Here is a 15,610-nt window from a genome sequence, read left to right as displayed (position 1 = left end):
ATCCGTTATAGAGAGGGGGCGTGCTTGTTATCGCCTCGGTGGACGTGCTGCACTGCAGCTTTTTACAATCTGCCCCCATGAACTCGCGGAGTGTAAAGTGATCCCCATCTTGACGGCATCACTTGAGATACGAGCGCGGCCGCCGTGCAACACCCAGGCACACACACGGGACACGTCTTATGAAACAGCCTTCCCTCGACTATTATTCACTCCCCCTGACCTTCTGACCTCGACCGCATTAACCATGGCGTCCCTGACATTCTCGGACATATAGCCGTGGCCTACTACGGTATATGGTCTTGTCTGGTGGAAACCTCACATGTCCAAAGCTGTTACTTTTCCCGGATTCAAATTCAAAAGTATTCATATCTACAAGCTCGTATAGCTTGTGTGGATCTGCTATTTTTATGCTTTTACGTGTGACGATGTGGTATGATCGAGTGGCGCGTTTATTTACGACAAGCGACACGACAAGCTACAATATGGAGATTGGAGGTTTTTCTGCCCGACAGCAACGGTATACTAACCTGACTCCGCCAGATGGGGCAGCAGAGAGTACACTGGGTTCCCCCCTCCTGCACCCATCTGGGAACTCTCAGGCAGACTTGATGCTCCGGCCACCAAACGGCCTGGCCAATCAGCAGCAGCTTCTAGCAGCTTCTAGCAGCAGCTTCTAGCTTCTAGCTGCCGCTGATTGGCCAGGCCGTTTTGTGGCCGGGCGTCAAGTCTGCCTGAGAGTTCCCAGATGGGAGCAGGAGGGGGGAACCCAGTGTACTCTCTGCTGCCCCATCTGGCGGAGTCAGGTTAACGGTATACTGTACTTCATTCATGGAGGCTTGAGCAACACTTCCAACAGTGACCTGGTCAACAGTGTAGCTGGTTTGAAAGAGGTAATCTCTAAAAGAGAAAACACCAGCACGCACGGAACTTTTGTCTTAAAGGTATATTCAGTGATTTCGCTTCATTCAAATATCACTTATTTTTTCTTTTTATTTGGATAATCCTCCCTACTATAGAGTGTGCTGACCATATAAGGAGTTCCTCCCTGTCCCCAGTGAGCCCCTGGGGTCAAAAAACCCTAGTTTCAGTTTTGGTGGCGGGTGGCAAAGCCTTCATCCAATCAGGATGAGAGGGGACTTCCTCCAATCATGTGTGGGGGCGGGCCTTGGTGCACATGCTGTTGCACTTCCCCCCACTGTAGAGCGTGTGCATGTGCACATTTTGTTACCGGGGCGGACTGGGTGGTTTTCCAAATCACCCAAATCACTGAATGCTCCTTTAAGGCACTTTTTTATTTATTCTTATAAGAGTAAGAGTTATAAGAGTTGGCATGGTAGCATGGTAACAACGAACGCGTTTCGAACCTCAAGTCTTCATCAGCGTTGAATGCTACAAACACAGGAAGTGTCACCTTTTATGGTTTCCCTAGGTGCAACAACTTGGTCTGTACCATGTGAACAAACATGACTACATAGCCAACATATATCAACAGTGCAACCTTAAACAAATTAAGAGACAACAGTGTAGCTGGACCACACCATTTTGTTGCTTTTGCTAAACCACCAGTGTGAACGCGTCCATCACGCGTGTGAAAAAACACAGTGTTATAGTTTAACTCTGAAAGTGTGCAAACGAAACCAAATCAATCAATGGACCAGGTCCATTTTTGGTTCCATTTGCACACTCTCAGAGTTACAGACCTGTGAGGTTCCGTTTGGTTCCGTTTGCACACTCTCAGAGTTACAGACCTGTGAGGTTCCGTTTGCACACTCTCAGGCCTCACTCACACCTTTCGATCTAGCATACAACATTGGTGCATGCTTGTTGTATGAATGTTGTGAGTGTCATGGCTGCCCCAATGCGGTTCCGTTTGCACTCTCAGAGTTACAGACCTGTGAGGTTCTGTTTGCACACTCTCAGAGTTACAGACCTGTGAGGTTCCGTTTGCACTCTCAGAGTTACAGACCTGTGAGGTTCTGTTTGCACTCTCAGAGTTACAGACCTGTGAGGTTCTGTTTGCACACTCTCAGAGTTACAGACCTGTGAGGTTCTGTTTGCACTCTCAGAGTTACAGACCTGTGAGGTTCAGTTTGCACTCTCAGAGTTACAGACCTGTGAGGTTCCGTTTGCACTCTCAGAGTTACAGACCTGTGAGGTTCCATTTGCACTCTCAGAGTTACAGACCTGTGAGGTTCTGTTTGCACTCTCAGAGTTACAGACCTGTGAGGTTCTGTTTGCACTCTCAGAGTTACAGACCTGTGAGGTTCCGTTTGCACTCTCAGAGTTACAGACCTGTGAGGTTCCGTTTGCACTCTCAGAGTTACAGACCTGTGAGGTTCCGTTTGCACTCTCAGAGTTACAGACCTGCAGGGGTCCATTTGGTTCCGTTTGCACACTCTCAAGAGTTACAGACTGGGGTCCATTTGGGTTCCTTCCCTAACTATCAATCCTTTTGTACTGTGGGCATACCCTAGAAAACCCCCTCAAGGACCCCTGGGGCGTCCCAGTACACCCTAAAGGCCCTTTGAATCCTGAGGGAAAATTGTCTTTACCTGTTTATAGCCTTATGACACATTTGGTCCTCATAAAAGTAGAAAAGACACGCGCGCATGCCACACATATTGTTACGCACTTACCTCAACCTCTTGTTACGTGTGTTTATACAGCCCGTGGCCTTTGTTTTGACACGCGAGGGGCTGTGTTTTCCACCTAGAGCTATAATTCTACTTGATGAGATGGATCCCTCAGGTGGGTTGCCAGGTGCTGGGCAGTTTTCCTGCCTTCTGGGAGCTTCCAGTTGGAATTCGCTCAATTCACCTCCGCTCAGTTGATTGATTGAGAGGGCAACCTTCACTACCGGCTGGTTGCCTACTAGCTGTCCTGTTTTATAGCTGTGTGTTTTACGACGCCACATTTGCCAATCCACCGAATCCGACGCAACTATCCCTTTGTGCTTGTACCAACCTGTATGTGGAAGAAAAGTCTTATTTCCCAGCATTTACAACACTTTAAAATCTTGAACGCGAAACCATCTGACCCTTAAAGGATCTACTAAACCATGCATTTTAAAAATATTTTTTAATATTTAATATCATATTGTTAATGTCCCTCAAACGTGTTTCTAAAGGTTTGATTCTAAATCACCACTCGGATATACCCAGTCCAAGTCATTTCTCTCTGCCTTATAAAGCCGTTTCAGCTGCAATACCACATTGTCCTGATTTGGCAATGCTGCTATTTAGCCAGTTTATACAAATTATTGTCTCCACCAGGCCGAAGGCCTGCCTTCTGTAGTTTGTATGGACGTGTGGTGTTGTTCTGTAGTTTGTATGGACGTGTGGTGTTGTTCTGTAGTTTGTGTGGACGTGTGGTGTTGTTCTGTAGTTTGTATGGACGTGTGGTGTTGTTCTGTAGTTTGTATGGACGTGTGGTGTTGTTCTGTAGTTTGTGTGGACGTGTGGTGTTCTGTAGTTTGTATGGACGTGTGGTGTTGTTCTGTAGTTTGTGTGGACGTGTGGTGTTGTTCTGTAGTTTGTGTAGACGTGTGGTGTTGTTCTGTAGTTTGTATGGACGTGTGGTGTTGTTCTGTAGTTTGTGTAGACGTGTGGTGTTGTTCTGTAGTTTGTGTAGACGTGTGGTGTTGTTCTGTAGTTTGTATGGACGTGTGGTGTTGTTCTGTAGTTTGTGTAGACGTGTGGTGTTGTTCTGTAGTTTGTATGGACGTGTGGTGTTGTTCTGTAGTTTGTGTAGACGTGTGGTGTTGTTCTGTAGTTTGTATGGACGTGTGGTGTTGTTCTGTAGTTTGTGTAGACGTGTGGTGTTGTTCTGTAGTTTGTATGGACGTGTGGTGTTGTTCTGTAGTTTGTGTAGACGTGTGGTGTTGTTCTGTAGTTTGTGTAGACGTGTGGTGTTGTTCTGTAGTTTGTATGGACGTGTGGTGTTGTTCTGTAGTTTGTGTAGACGTGTGGTGTTGTTCTGTAGTTTGTGTGGACGTGTGGTGTTGTTCTGTAGTTTGTGTGGACGTGTGGTGTTGTTCTGTAGTTTGTGTAGACGTGTGGTGTTGTTCTGTAGTTTGTGTGGACGTGTGGTGTTGTTCTGTAGTTTGTGTAGACGTGTGGTGTTGTTCTGTAGTTTGTATGAACGTGTGGTGTTGTTCTGTAGTTTGTGTAGACGTGTGGTGTTGTTCTGTAGTTTGTGGAGACGTGTGGTGTTGTTCTGTAGTTTGTATGGATGGACATGCGGTGTGTAACCCATAGAGTAATAAAAGGATATGGACCGAACCGGACCTCAAATTTGAAGGTCTGACACCTCTATGAAAGTGCTGCAGTTCCTCTTTTCGCCAGTAGGTAGTGGCTAGCTTCAACATTGGATAGCCTTACTGGGGGCTTGGTAATGGTATATAACCACTGTGTTGTTCTGTTTTTGCAGCGATGGAGGAGCTGGTGTGTGAGCTGCGTCACTTCCTGGACCTGCTGGACAGGGAGTACCTGAGCGCCGGGGTCCGAGAGAAGAAGCTGCACCTCTCCAACATCCTGCACAGAGTCCTGGCCGACAAAGGTAACTTGGAACACGACAATTTGTTCCCCTGAAACCTATAGCTTACTTGGTGGTCGCCTGTATTTTAAGCAGAAGCTCACAACACGACAACTCACACAGCTTATATTTCTGGTTATGCATTTAGCATCGGACCAGGCAGTGTGGTAAGGACCATGGGAGGCTATAGGGGTTGGATTCCACCCGGCATGGTAGAACACCTTATACAATCACAATGGCCTCCGTGCAGAGCCATCTTGCCATTAAGTTAATCAAATGCCACCCTGCTTTTGCAATGCAAAATGGCAACATGGCCGCCAATGTGAATATGGTCTATTTACTCTATTGGAAACAAAATGAGCCTCTCCCTTGCTTTCTTCACAGGTGTTACCAAGTATTCTAATGAAGGGGCTCTGTTCCATTTAGTGTTCTTTTTTTCTTTTTGGTTGTGGCAACACAGAAAGGTGTGGGGAGGCTCAACTGGCATAGCGACTAAATTGGGAGAAACTAATTGTGTACAAATAGTTGGCTATTAAAAAAAATCACACCCGTGTGAACTGAGTGGTGCAACTCCCCTCCCCTCTCCCCCCCTCTCTCTCTATCTCTCTCTCTCTCTCTCTCATTAGCAGGCAACAGTGCAGCACTATCTCTCTCTCTCTGTTTCTGGCACAACAGCGCCACTTTTGCCCCTACTGGTACTCATAGTCACACACATACAGTAGGTTAACACACAGTCACATAGGTTAACACACAGTCACATAGGTTTACACGGACATTGCTGTTCCTTGGAGTGGTTGCACCACTCAAAAAGAAGGAAATCTGTAGAAAAGCACGACGACGGCAGCATGAATGTTTGACTACGTCCTTAAACCGGCAGGGGAAAACCCCAGGGTCGGGTGGGTGGGGAAGACAATGAAAAACATGCCCATGGCACAGTCGACGTGGCCACGAGCAAAAGGGCTAGGCTACTGGTTGTCTCTGGCAGAGGGAAGTATAGCAGGACGCGACGCATTAGCTTTCTAATGGACAAAACGGAACATGTCCAGTTTAAACTGTCTGTCTGGCAGGAGTAAACGTTTGGCTCGAAGAAACATTTAAACATGGATAAAGAAAAAACAAAACGCGGCGGCACATGGCTTTGACATCGGCAGGGGACGGTGATGGCTTTATTTCTTCAGTAGTCTGTGTTTGGTCTTATAGCAGGGGAGGTCCGTGGAGAGAACGGAGGGGACACTGTCATCTCAGTTAGCTCATGTGTTTTCTGACCAGAACCCTCCCAAGACGTTATGAACGGTTCACGACGGGGGTCGGGGGTCACCCCCCCCCCCCCCCCCCCCCCCGCCCCAACATAAAACATTAGACGCATCATTCCCTCCAGGGAATAGTATCACTGCAGCAGCAAAGACGTAGCATAATGGATCAAATACAACACAAGAATTTCAAGGAATATTTCCAGGCAGTTTTTATAAGGATCCCCCAGGCTAATAAGACAAATATGCCTTAAAACATATATACTTTCCCTCTACAACTAAAATAAAAAAATAAAAACACCTTAACCCATTTTGGGCAGGAACCCCTTTTGGTGTTTTAAGCATTGTTATACTTTAGCCATAACGTAGCGAGTGCCGCGCTACGAGCTTGTAGGTCTGCTATTTTTGAAAAATCGTGAAAATGTGGCGCAAATCTTTGAATATATATTCTTTCACAGGCAAAGTTTTTAACTCAAATCTTTGCAACATACTTTCAGATGGGGGTCTGCGGCCAATTACATATAATCTTGGGGGTCCTTGACATGAAAATGTTTGAGAACGATTGACATAGAAACATAGGGTTTCTCAGAAAACTGTCAGGATTTAGAAGGCATTTGTAGAATCGTTCCCAGGTCTAAATGGGTTCATATTTTATTTCTTTCAAAAATATATTTCACTCAATAGGAACTGCTCCCGTCGCAAGTTGATAATGTCATTCTGTCCATATGGTCTAGCCCTATGGAATGCATATGCTAATAAAAAACAACGTAATACTTCCTGAAGTTAATATGAGCATCAAAGCAATATTTTAATACTTTTTATTAGCACGTGCATTCCATACGTTCCATAGGGCTGGACCATATGGACATATGACATGAACTTGCGACGGGAGCAGTTCTTATTGAGTTCTCTATTTATGAAAGAAATAAAATATTTAACCCATTTTGGGCGGGAACCCCCTTTTGGTGTTAGCTCATAGCGAGCCACAGAGTGGCGCGCTACGAGCTTGTAGGTCTGCTATTTTTGAAAAATCGAAGAACGACTGACATAGAAACATAGCTTTTTCAGAAAACTGTCAGGATGTAGAATCTGATCTCGGGTCAAAATGGATTAAATATTAGTTTAGTTATAGAGGGCAAGTATGATGTTTTAATGCATATTTGTCTTATTAGCCAGGGATCCTTTTACGTTGCTTGATTCAGTATTCAGCAGTGGTGGGAAAGTACATTTACTTAAGTACTGTACTGGAGTCTAATGTTGAGGTATTTTACTTTACTTGATGATTTCCGATTTCCACTTCTAGGCCTCACTCACACGGTCGCAACAGATTGCTGTATGCTTGTTGTATACAAAGGGTGTGACACAGCTTGCCCCAATGCATTTCCAATGGGAGTCACATGGTTTAACACAACATTTGTGTTGTATGAGGGGGAGGGGGGCAGTCGAAAACACAGCCGAAAGCCATACAACAGCTTGTAGTCCAAAATGTGGACTACAAACCATGTGACTTCCATTGGAAATGCATTGGGGCGGCCATGACTCTCACAACATTCATACAACAAGCATGCACCAATGTTGTGTGCTAGATCGAAAGGTGTGAGTGAGGCCTTACTCAACTACGTCTTGGATCCAAATATTGTACTTTTACTCCACTACATTTATTTTAAAACTTTAGTTACTAGTGACTTTGTAGATTTGATTATTATTACAAAGCATACATTAGCCACTTCATTTATGCACATTTCGGCCATTTGAAAATAGCTGATTTACAAGCTCACAATGTGTCACAATGCATTGTGAGCTTGTAGGTCTGCTATTTTCAAAAGATTTTTTGTACCTTTTTATACATTTGAAAATGTGACATACTGTACTGCATAATGAGAAGTTTCTATTTAGTAAATAAACCAATTTTGTACTTAAGTAAAACAATGTGAGTACTTTTTCCACCACTCTAATTTAGATATTTGATATTTATTTTAGCAGACAGGCCCCTTCCCATACAAACCAATAGGGTGTCCGCGTGACATCATCATCATACCTGGAAGTTCTGCGGAAGTTACTGAGTGGCAAAAAACCCACTCTCTGGTTATGCAGGAACGCCTACTGACAAAAAAATACTTTATTTTCCTTGACAGTGCATACATCCAAAAGTTTGATTGCTTTAAACAACATTCCACCTACTTTGCCTCTTGATTTGCCACTCACTTTATGCATGGCCATATTCCGTCTATTGTAGACACTCGTGACACTGATGTGATCCCCAAATGTCTCCTGTGTCCTCTCCCTCCAGAGCCCTCGTTCAAGTCAGAGATCCACAGCGGCCTCCCGGCCCCCTCCTCAGATGCCTCTCCCCGAGATCCCTCAGCCCTGGCTGGTAAGACCACACTATAAACCACACTATAAACTAGAGAGCGGCCCCAGCTGTTCATTTCAATGGAGGTTTCTCAGTGGCGTTTTGAAGCAGCTGGAAGAGTATTTGAACTTTGAAGTGATCAAACTCTCATCTTCCAGAAACATGAATGGTCTCAGAAATGTCATAAAAGCAACCTCAATGCCTCAAATCTTTGATTTCTTCAGCTGGTCGGTCTAAAAACATCATCATTACATTTTCAGTCTTGAGATTTTATTTAGCTTTATTCCATGAGTACACCCCACGTCACCTCACGCGTGTTCACAAAGCAAACCAAAGACCCCACCGGCGCACTCTCTTCCTCTTGCATGTATTTCTTTCCGCTTGCAACGTCGGGCCAGCCGCTCTGGGGGCTTTTGGGTAAGACTGTCAACTTTGACCTTTGACCTCCCACCCCACAGCACGCACCGTGCAGGCTGGGTAACGTAGTCACCAACCACACGCTGATCGTCAACAACACAAAGCGCTCAAACGCGACGGGTCGCCCGGAGGGGAAAAGAAATTAAAAATAATAACCTGGCCCAAAGCGAGGGGCGGAACAGTGAAAGGTCACTGTCGGGGCAGAGACCTCTTATGTCCATATTTTAACTTTGTGTGTTTTTGTGTTGATTTTTACAGCAGATTTGATTCAGTTTTTAGTCATATTTTGGTCATCTGAAATGTTTTTGTCAGTCTAGTTTTAGACTAAATATACGACTTTAGTCGACTAAATCTACAGTTTATTTAGTTGACAAAAACATGTTTTGGCGGGCCTTGATGGCGTTGTGATGGCTGATTTTATCCTTTTTAGCATGCAACCAAACATAAAATGACGTGGTTAGTTCTACTGGATCTCTTCTCCACTAGTCCCATGTCAGTGTATTAAGTCTTAGTTTTGTCGTCTTAGATTTTATTTAGTTTTCGTCCGTTTTTCGTCATAGGTTTAATCGACAAAATCCACACTGGTGTTTTTAGCAGATCTACAAGCTGGAGACGTGGCGCGAATCAACACATTTCGAACTTGTAGATCTGCTGCTTTTGAATTTGAATCCTGAGAGAAGTGAAGTGATTTGTACATACACGGTTTCCACCGGCCAAAGACGATAATATTTAGTCTGGGGCAGAAAAAAATGTTTCTCTTCGAGGAGGAAAGACTCATATAATTTTCTGTCTTTCTCTCACACGTCTTCAGATGTGGTCGAGGAGGATGACGTGCGTTGCATACATGTGGTCCGATCGGGTTACCGGCGCGCTGACAGCTCGCTATGTATCACAATGGGGCCTGCTGGGGTTTTCCTTTTTTTGTGTTTTTTATTTTAAACCATAAAAAGAGGATTAAATAACATAATATTATTGGGGTGATGAAGCCGCTCTTCCAGTATGACTGCGACCCGGTCAGCGGGACATGCCGGGACCTGCTTCTAGGCCCCCGCTCAGCGCTCCAATGGGCTATTATGCACACAGAATAACTCTTCGGGCCGCTTCCCTACTTCCTTCACAGGTGTTGCCGATGATACTAATTAAGGCTCTGTTCCATTTAGTGTGCAGTGGTTCCCAAACGTTTGTATTCATTTCAACGACCCCTATAACTCTGAGAGTGTACACAATGGAACCAAATGGACCCGTATACACCCGTACGGGGCCGTTTGAAACCCACTGAAGGACACTTTGAGACCCACTGGTGTAGCAGAGTGTTTCCAGTGAGCCAACATGCACAATAGCAGCACCCTGACTCAGTTTGACCAGAATGGAACAGAGCCTTTCGTTAGTATCATCGGTAACACCTGTAAAGGAAGTAAGGAAGTTCCAATATGACGTGCATGCACATAGCGCTTTAGGGCTGTCACCATTACACATTTACTGTAAGTTGACCATTCATTGTCATACAAATAATTGCGATTAATGTTCTAATTGCCTCTTTGGCTTTGAACATTGGAACTAAGAGGCAAACCTCTGTTTGGACATGGAAACGATTATGGCGATTTTTGCCAAAATAAAAATTGCGACTATCTCAAATAATTGTGATTAGACGATTATATAATGACTGTGGACAGACTTAAGGTCCAATGACCCGGGGCGGTCGGACAGGGTGGGAGGGCGTTATACGTGAGGTCCAAGCCCCTTTGAGTGTGTCCTTTGCGACAGTGGTTCTCAAAGTGGGGGTCCTTGAAGGGGGTTCCGGGAGGTCCCCGGCTAAACGATTGGCAACTCTTGAGAAGTGAAACAAATTGAACCAAATGGACCATTTGGTTCCATTTGTACACTCTCAGAGTTTAATGTACGGAGGTGTTTACTGTGTGCATGTGAATGGAACATCTGCTTCGGTGTGTGTGTGTGTGTGGGGTGTGCGCACAAGTATACTGTATGTATGCTTGTGCATGTGCATGTGTGAACATGTGTTTGTGTGATGAATGCGTATGTGGTGGAGGGGGGGCTTGTGTGTGTGTGTGTGTGTGTGTGTGTGTGTGTGTGTGTGTGTGTGTGTGTGTGTGTGTGTGTGTGTGTGTGTGTGTGTGTGTGTGTGTGTGTGTGTGTGTGTGTGTGTGTGTGTGTGTGTGTGTGTGTGTGTGTGTGTGTGTGTGTGTGTGTGTGTGTGTGTGTGTGTCAGAGCAGATGTGTGTCTTATGAAAGCCAGGTGTCTCTTGATGGTTCACGAAGCTGCAGAAAGCCACAACACCTTGTTCTACACAACACACACACACACACACCCTCGCCTCGCGCAGGGCTCTTTTACAGCGCACTTTGTAATTAGAAGCAGCCGGCAGCCCCAGTCACCTCTGGTCAGCTGTGTGTGCGCGTGCATGTGCGCGCGCGCACATGTGTGCGCGCGCACATGTGTGCATGTGTGTGTGTAGCAACAGAGTAGTTCCCGGAACGCTGAGGGGAAGAGGGAGGGATGTTTTCTTTTTGTCTGTCCATATCTGTCTCTTTGTCTGTCCCTCCCTGTCTCACTCCTTCACCTACTCTCTCTCTCTCTCTCTCTCTCTCTCTGTGTGTGTAAATTACCATTTCCTGACCTCTGGGTACACTGTCAGTTTAACCCTTTCCGGGTTTTAAGTTGTAACACTTACAGTCAGGAGTTTTGCAAGACGAGAGAGAAAGTGGAGGGGCTGACTGACACTCTCTCCCTCACCCCCACCTGTCTGTCTGTCTGTCTGTCTCTCTGTCTGTCTGTCTGTCTGTCTGTCTGTCTGTCTGTCTGTCTGTCTGTCTGTCTGTCTGTCTGTCTGTCTGTCTGTCTGTCTGTCTGTCTGTCTGTATGTCTGTCTGTCTGTCTGTCTGAGAGGGTAGAGAAGGGGGGGAACTCGACCGAGGGATACGCAATAAATAGACGAGAGTGCGAGAGCCATTTAAGAGTCAGAGAGAGAGAGAGAGAGACTCTGAGAGAGAGAGAGAGGATGGGAGAGAGAGAGAGAGACTGAGAGAGAGAGAGAGGATGGGAGAGAGAGAGAGAGAGACTGAGAGAGAGAGAGAGGATGGGAGAGAGCACAGGGGGAGGAGAGGCCGGCCCGTCACGCCTGTCTGTGACCCGGTCGCGGCCCAGCGGCGAGCCAAACCCGCACCACTTCTAGTCGCTTGAGAGCATTGTGTGGGTGGAGTCCTTAGATCCCATAGCCCAAAGGGACGGACGGTGAACGTGATTGGCCAGTCGGTTGCCAGGGGGAGGCGAGCTGGGCTCTAAGTTTAATGATATATCACCGTTGGAAAGTCCTCCGTCGTGGTCAGGACTGATCTCAGACATGTTGGATTCCAACGGAGGCCCACGTTGTCTGTCTCTGTCTCTGTGGGACTTTATAACAGCGCTGCTCTGTACCATGCAGGGATGGGACGATAACAAACCGCTCACTAATAATCACATGTTAGCTGTCTTGAACAGTGGATAAGAGAAAACAGCATTGAAAAGAAAAAAAGAGAGAGAAGAAAATACTTGGATTTGTGTAAGAGAGAAAGAAATGTGATCATTTGTCTGGAAAGTAAATTTGTGTTTATAGCATTGTATTGTGAACCTGATTTCTTGGCTTGGCTGTATGTAGACATTAAGCAGACGCATGGCTTTAGAAAGATTATACCAAAAACGTATAGGCCTGACTAACACTAACACGCGTGCGGTTAGTTAGTAATGCGGGGCGAGTCGGAACTGGCAGTGCGTCGAAATAGGGAATGCCGGTGTGTAACCACTGCACACATGTTTCCCAAGGTCTGACTCCATATTGAACCCTACGCACACACACACATACACACACACACACACACACACACACACACACACACACACACACACACACACACACACACACACACACACACACACACACACACACACACACACACACACACACACACACACACAGACTAATATGATTAGGAATCAGCCGAGCCGACAGGATGTCCGTTAATCAGATAGACAAAGATTAGATGATTGGGCCATTTTAGTCCCCAAAGCTCACAGTGGCCTGCTTTGAACCGCCCCATGGGCATCCACTTAGGACTGTGTGTGTGTGTGTGTGTGTGTGTGTGTGTGTGTGTAAAAAGTAACTTTTGGTGATTTCGAAATTTGATCCTGAAAAGTCACAGTTTTGGACATACATGAGGTTTACTTTCCACCCGACGGAGACGATATGAGGGTACAGAAGTACAGAATTGCTCCTTAGTCCCTTTCTTGGATAACTTTTTTGCTGTTTACAAAATAGTATAGTGTAGAGAAGCACTGTGGTATTTTCACCCACAAAGACACTCTGTGTCTTCACAATGTTACACTGTCACACAATTGTCAAGGACACAAACTCGTGACCTTGTCATGGGTGTAGAACTGAGTGTGCGTGCGTGCGTGCGTGCGTGCGTGCGTGCGTGCGTGCGTGCTTGCGTGCGTGCGTGCGTGCGTGCGTGCGTGCGTGCGTGCGTGCGTGCGTGCGTGCGTGCGTGCGTGCGCTCGTGCACAAGCGTATGGAGAACCACAAGGAACAAGACGAATGGTCTCTTCCGGATTGTAAAGTGTCACATTTAGTGTGTTGCATGTTCATACACACACACACATACACACGCACACTGAACGAAGCCTGGCTCCAATTAAAGCCATAACGACCGGCAGACGTGACAGAATCTAACCAAAAGATTCTTCTCTCTCTCTCTCTCTCTCTCTGTGCTGTTCTCTACACTCTCTACTCCCTCTCTCGGTCTCCTCTCCATCCTCTCAACACCTCTCTCTCTCTCTCTCTCTCTCTCTCTCTCTCTCTCTCTCTCTCTCTCTCTCTCTCTCTCTCTCTCTCTCTCTCTCTCTCTCTCTGCTGTTCTCTACACTCTCTACTCCCTCTCTCGGTCTCCTCTCCATCCTCTCAACACCTCTCTCTCTCTCTGCAGTTTACGGGCTACATTAGGGGTCGGGTCTCTCTTGGCACGCGTCCCGTCGTCGTGTCAGCAGCAGAGCACAGTTAACCACTTAAGCCCTCTACAGACGTGGTTCAAACTGTTTTCGAGTTAACCCATTCTGACCTGAGATCAGATTCTAAAAATGTCTTCTACATCCTGACAGTTTTCTGAAAAAGCTATGTTCTTCGATTTTTCAAAAATAACAGACCTACAAGCTCGTAGCGCGCCACTCGGTGGCGCGCTATGAGCTTGTAGATCTGCTATTTTTCAATAGCTAAAGCATAACATAATGCTAACACCAAAAGGGGTTTCCGCCAAAAATGGGTTAAGGACATCCCAAATTGATTTGGCCGCAGACCCCCCCCCCATCTCAAAATGTTTTGTGCCAGGGACACCTGGAAGAGAAGTTTTATGTAAAAAAAAAGAAAAGCAAAAGGCCTAAATTATTCAACTTGTTATTTTTGACCTTTTCAACATTTTTCAAAACATTTCAAAGATAGCAGATGTACCAGCTCACTGCGAGCCTTCATATCTGCTGTTTTTCAATGGCCAACATTATACATGGATAAAGTTGTTCATGATAGATAGATAGATTCAATATTGCATAAGTGTACAAGAAACAGTTTTTTTTTTCTTTTTTTTTTACACAAACAAAACATTCTACCTTTTTTCCCACGCTTTGCATAAAAAGTCTCCTAAAGCAAAATTCCAGTTTTTCGTAGTCCTCTAACCAGAAAAAGTTCAAATAATTGCGACGCTGCCTATACTAACTACTCTTGCCGGGGCGTCCCCTGACCCCACTTTGAGAACCAATGCTTCGCCAAATTAGCAGACATAGCCCAATCGACGAGCCCCTTACGACGCGTGGCGTCCCGGACGCGTGGTGGCGAGCTTGTAGATTCGGGCCTTAGGGCAGACGCTTGACGATACACACACGATAACGACTTCCATCTGTGTTGATGTTGGAGAGAGTGTGGGCTTCCCCCCCCCCCCCCGGCCCACCCTCTCTCTCTCTCTCTCTCTCTCTCTCTCTCTCTCCCCTCCATCCTTCCCCTCCCTCCCTTAACCACTTAAAAACCCCTCAGGGCTCTGTGCTAGGGTCTTTCTGTTTCTGTTGTCATCGGGGTAGCTTCCATCGAAAATGGAGAGCTCACGTTGCCATACGTTGTAGATCTACTATTTTCTGTGATGAAAGCTTTCCTCACGTTACAGACGCTGGGGTTGAAGTGGTTGAGTCTCTCAATCAAATTAGGCTTCACACTCAGAGAGAGAGAGAGAGGGAGAGGGAGAGGGAGAGGGAGGGAGAGGGAGAGGGAGAGAGACTAGTCACTATGTAATGTAGACCTTATTAATTCAGTTTCAGCTTCACCCAGCTGGAGACTGCTCAGGGGGTCATATTGAGCTCTGGGGGGGAGTTAGGGCTTAAGGCCAGCTCCATTTGATCAAGCCGGTGGTCTTGGTGTCATTTTGAACTCTGAGCTGAAGTTCAACTCCCATATCGTTGCTGTCGGAGGATAACACCTAACTCAATTTTTGAGTTTTTATTTTTATTTTTGCATACATCAATGCTATTCAACACCCTTTAATTTACGTCTGTGTGTTAAATATTGAACTAATGAAAAGTATCAAAACGCGCTCCAGACAAAACCTCTTAACTCCATTTGACCCTCAACCTGTCTGCTAAAGCAGCTAACTCCACCACCTCTCCCACTCTCATGGAAGTAATTGCCAATATATAAAGTCCAGACCAAGACCAACTTTGAGGCAGTATTGTTTTGTTTTCAAAATATAAGGTTTCCTTCATTTCCTCCTCCACCGGGATACGCTTGTTTTTGTCCCATAATGATGCCGAATCAATCAATAATGATTGTTGAATGCTGGGGGTTCGAGTGGTACATTTGTTTATTATTATACATTTATTTGGGAGGGACAGCTCATATTTCATGAACACAACCCAAACAAAGCCATGTAAGATATACACCAGATAATACAAGATAATACACCGGATTTAGAAAGAATTCCAGTTTCCATCCATAGTCCCCAAATAATACATCACACCCCTGTGAAGTGA

The 15,610-nt window shown here is 45.7% G+C and overlaps 1 protein-coding gene across 1 annotated transcript in view; it reads left to right on the top strand.

Moving 5' to 3' along the window:
- afap1 (actin filament associated protein 1) overlaps window positions 1-15,610 on the top strand; it is an 82,193-nt gene that overhangs the window by 4,680 nt on the left and 61,903 nt on the right. Inside the window, 3 exon segments of the mRNA XM_079491547.1 lie at window positions 4,429-4,557; window positions 8,074-8,114; window positions 8,116-8,157. Coding sequence (XP_079347673.1) covers window positions 4,429-4,557; window positions 8,074-8,114; window positions 8,116-8,157 — 212 coding nt within the window.

Source organism: Electrona antarctica (genome assembly GCF_951216825.1).
Source record: "Electrona antarctica genome assembly, chromosome: 21".
NCBI classification, from domain to species: domain Eukaryota; kingdom Metazoa; phylum Chordata; class Actinopteri; order Myctophiformes; family Myctophidae; genus Electrona; species Electrona antarctica.
The sequence above is the reverse complement of the archived record's forward strand: the minus strand, read 5'-3'. Positions and strand labels throughout refer to the sequence as shown.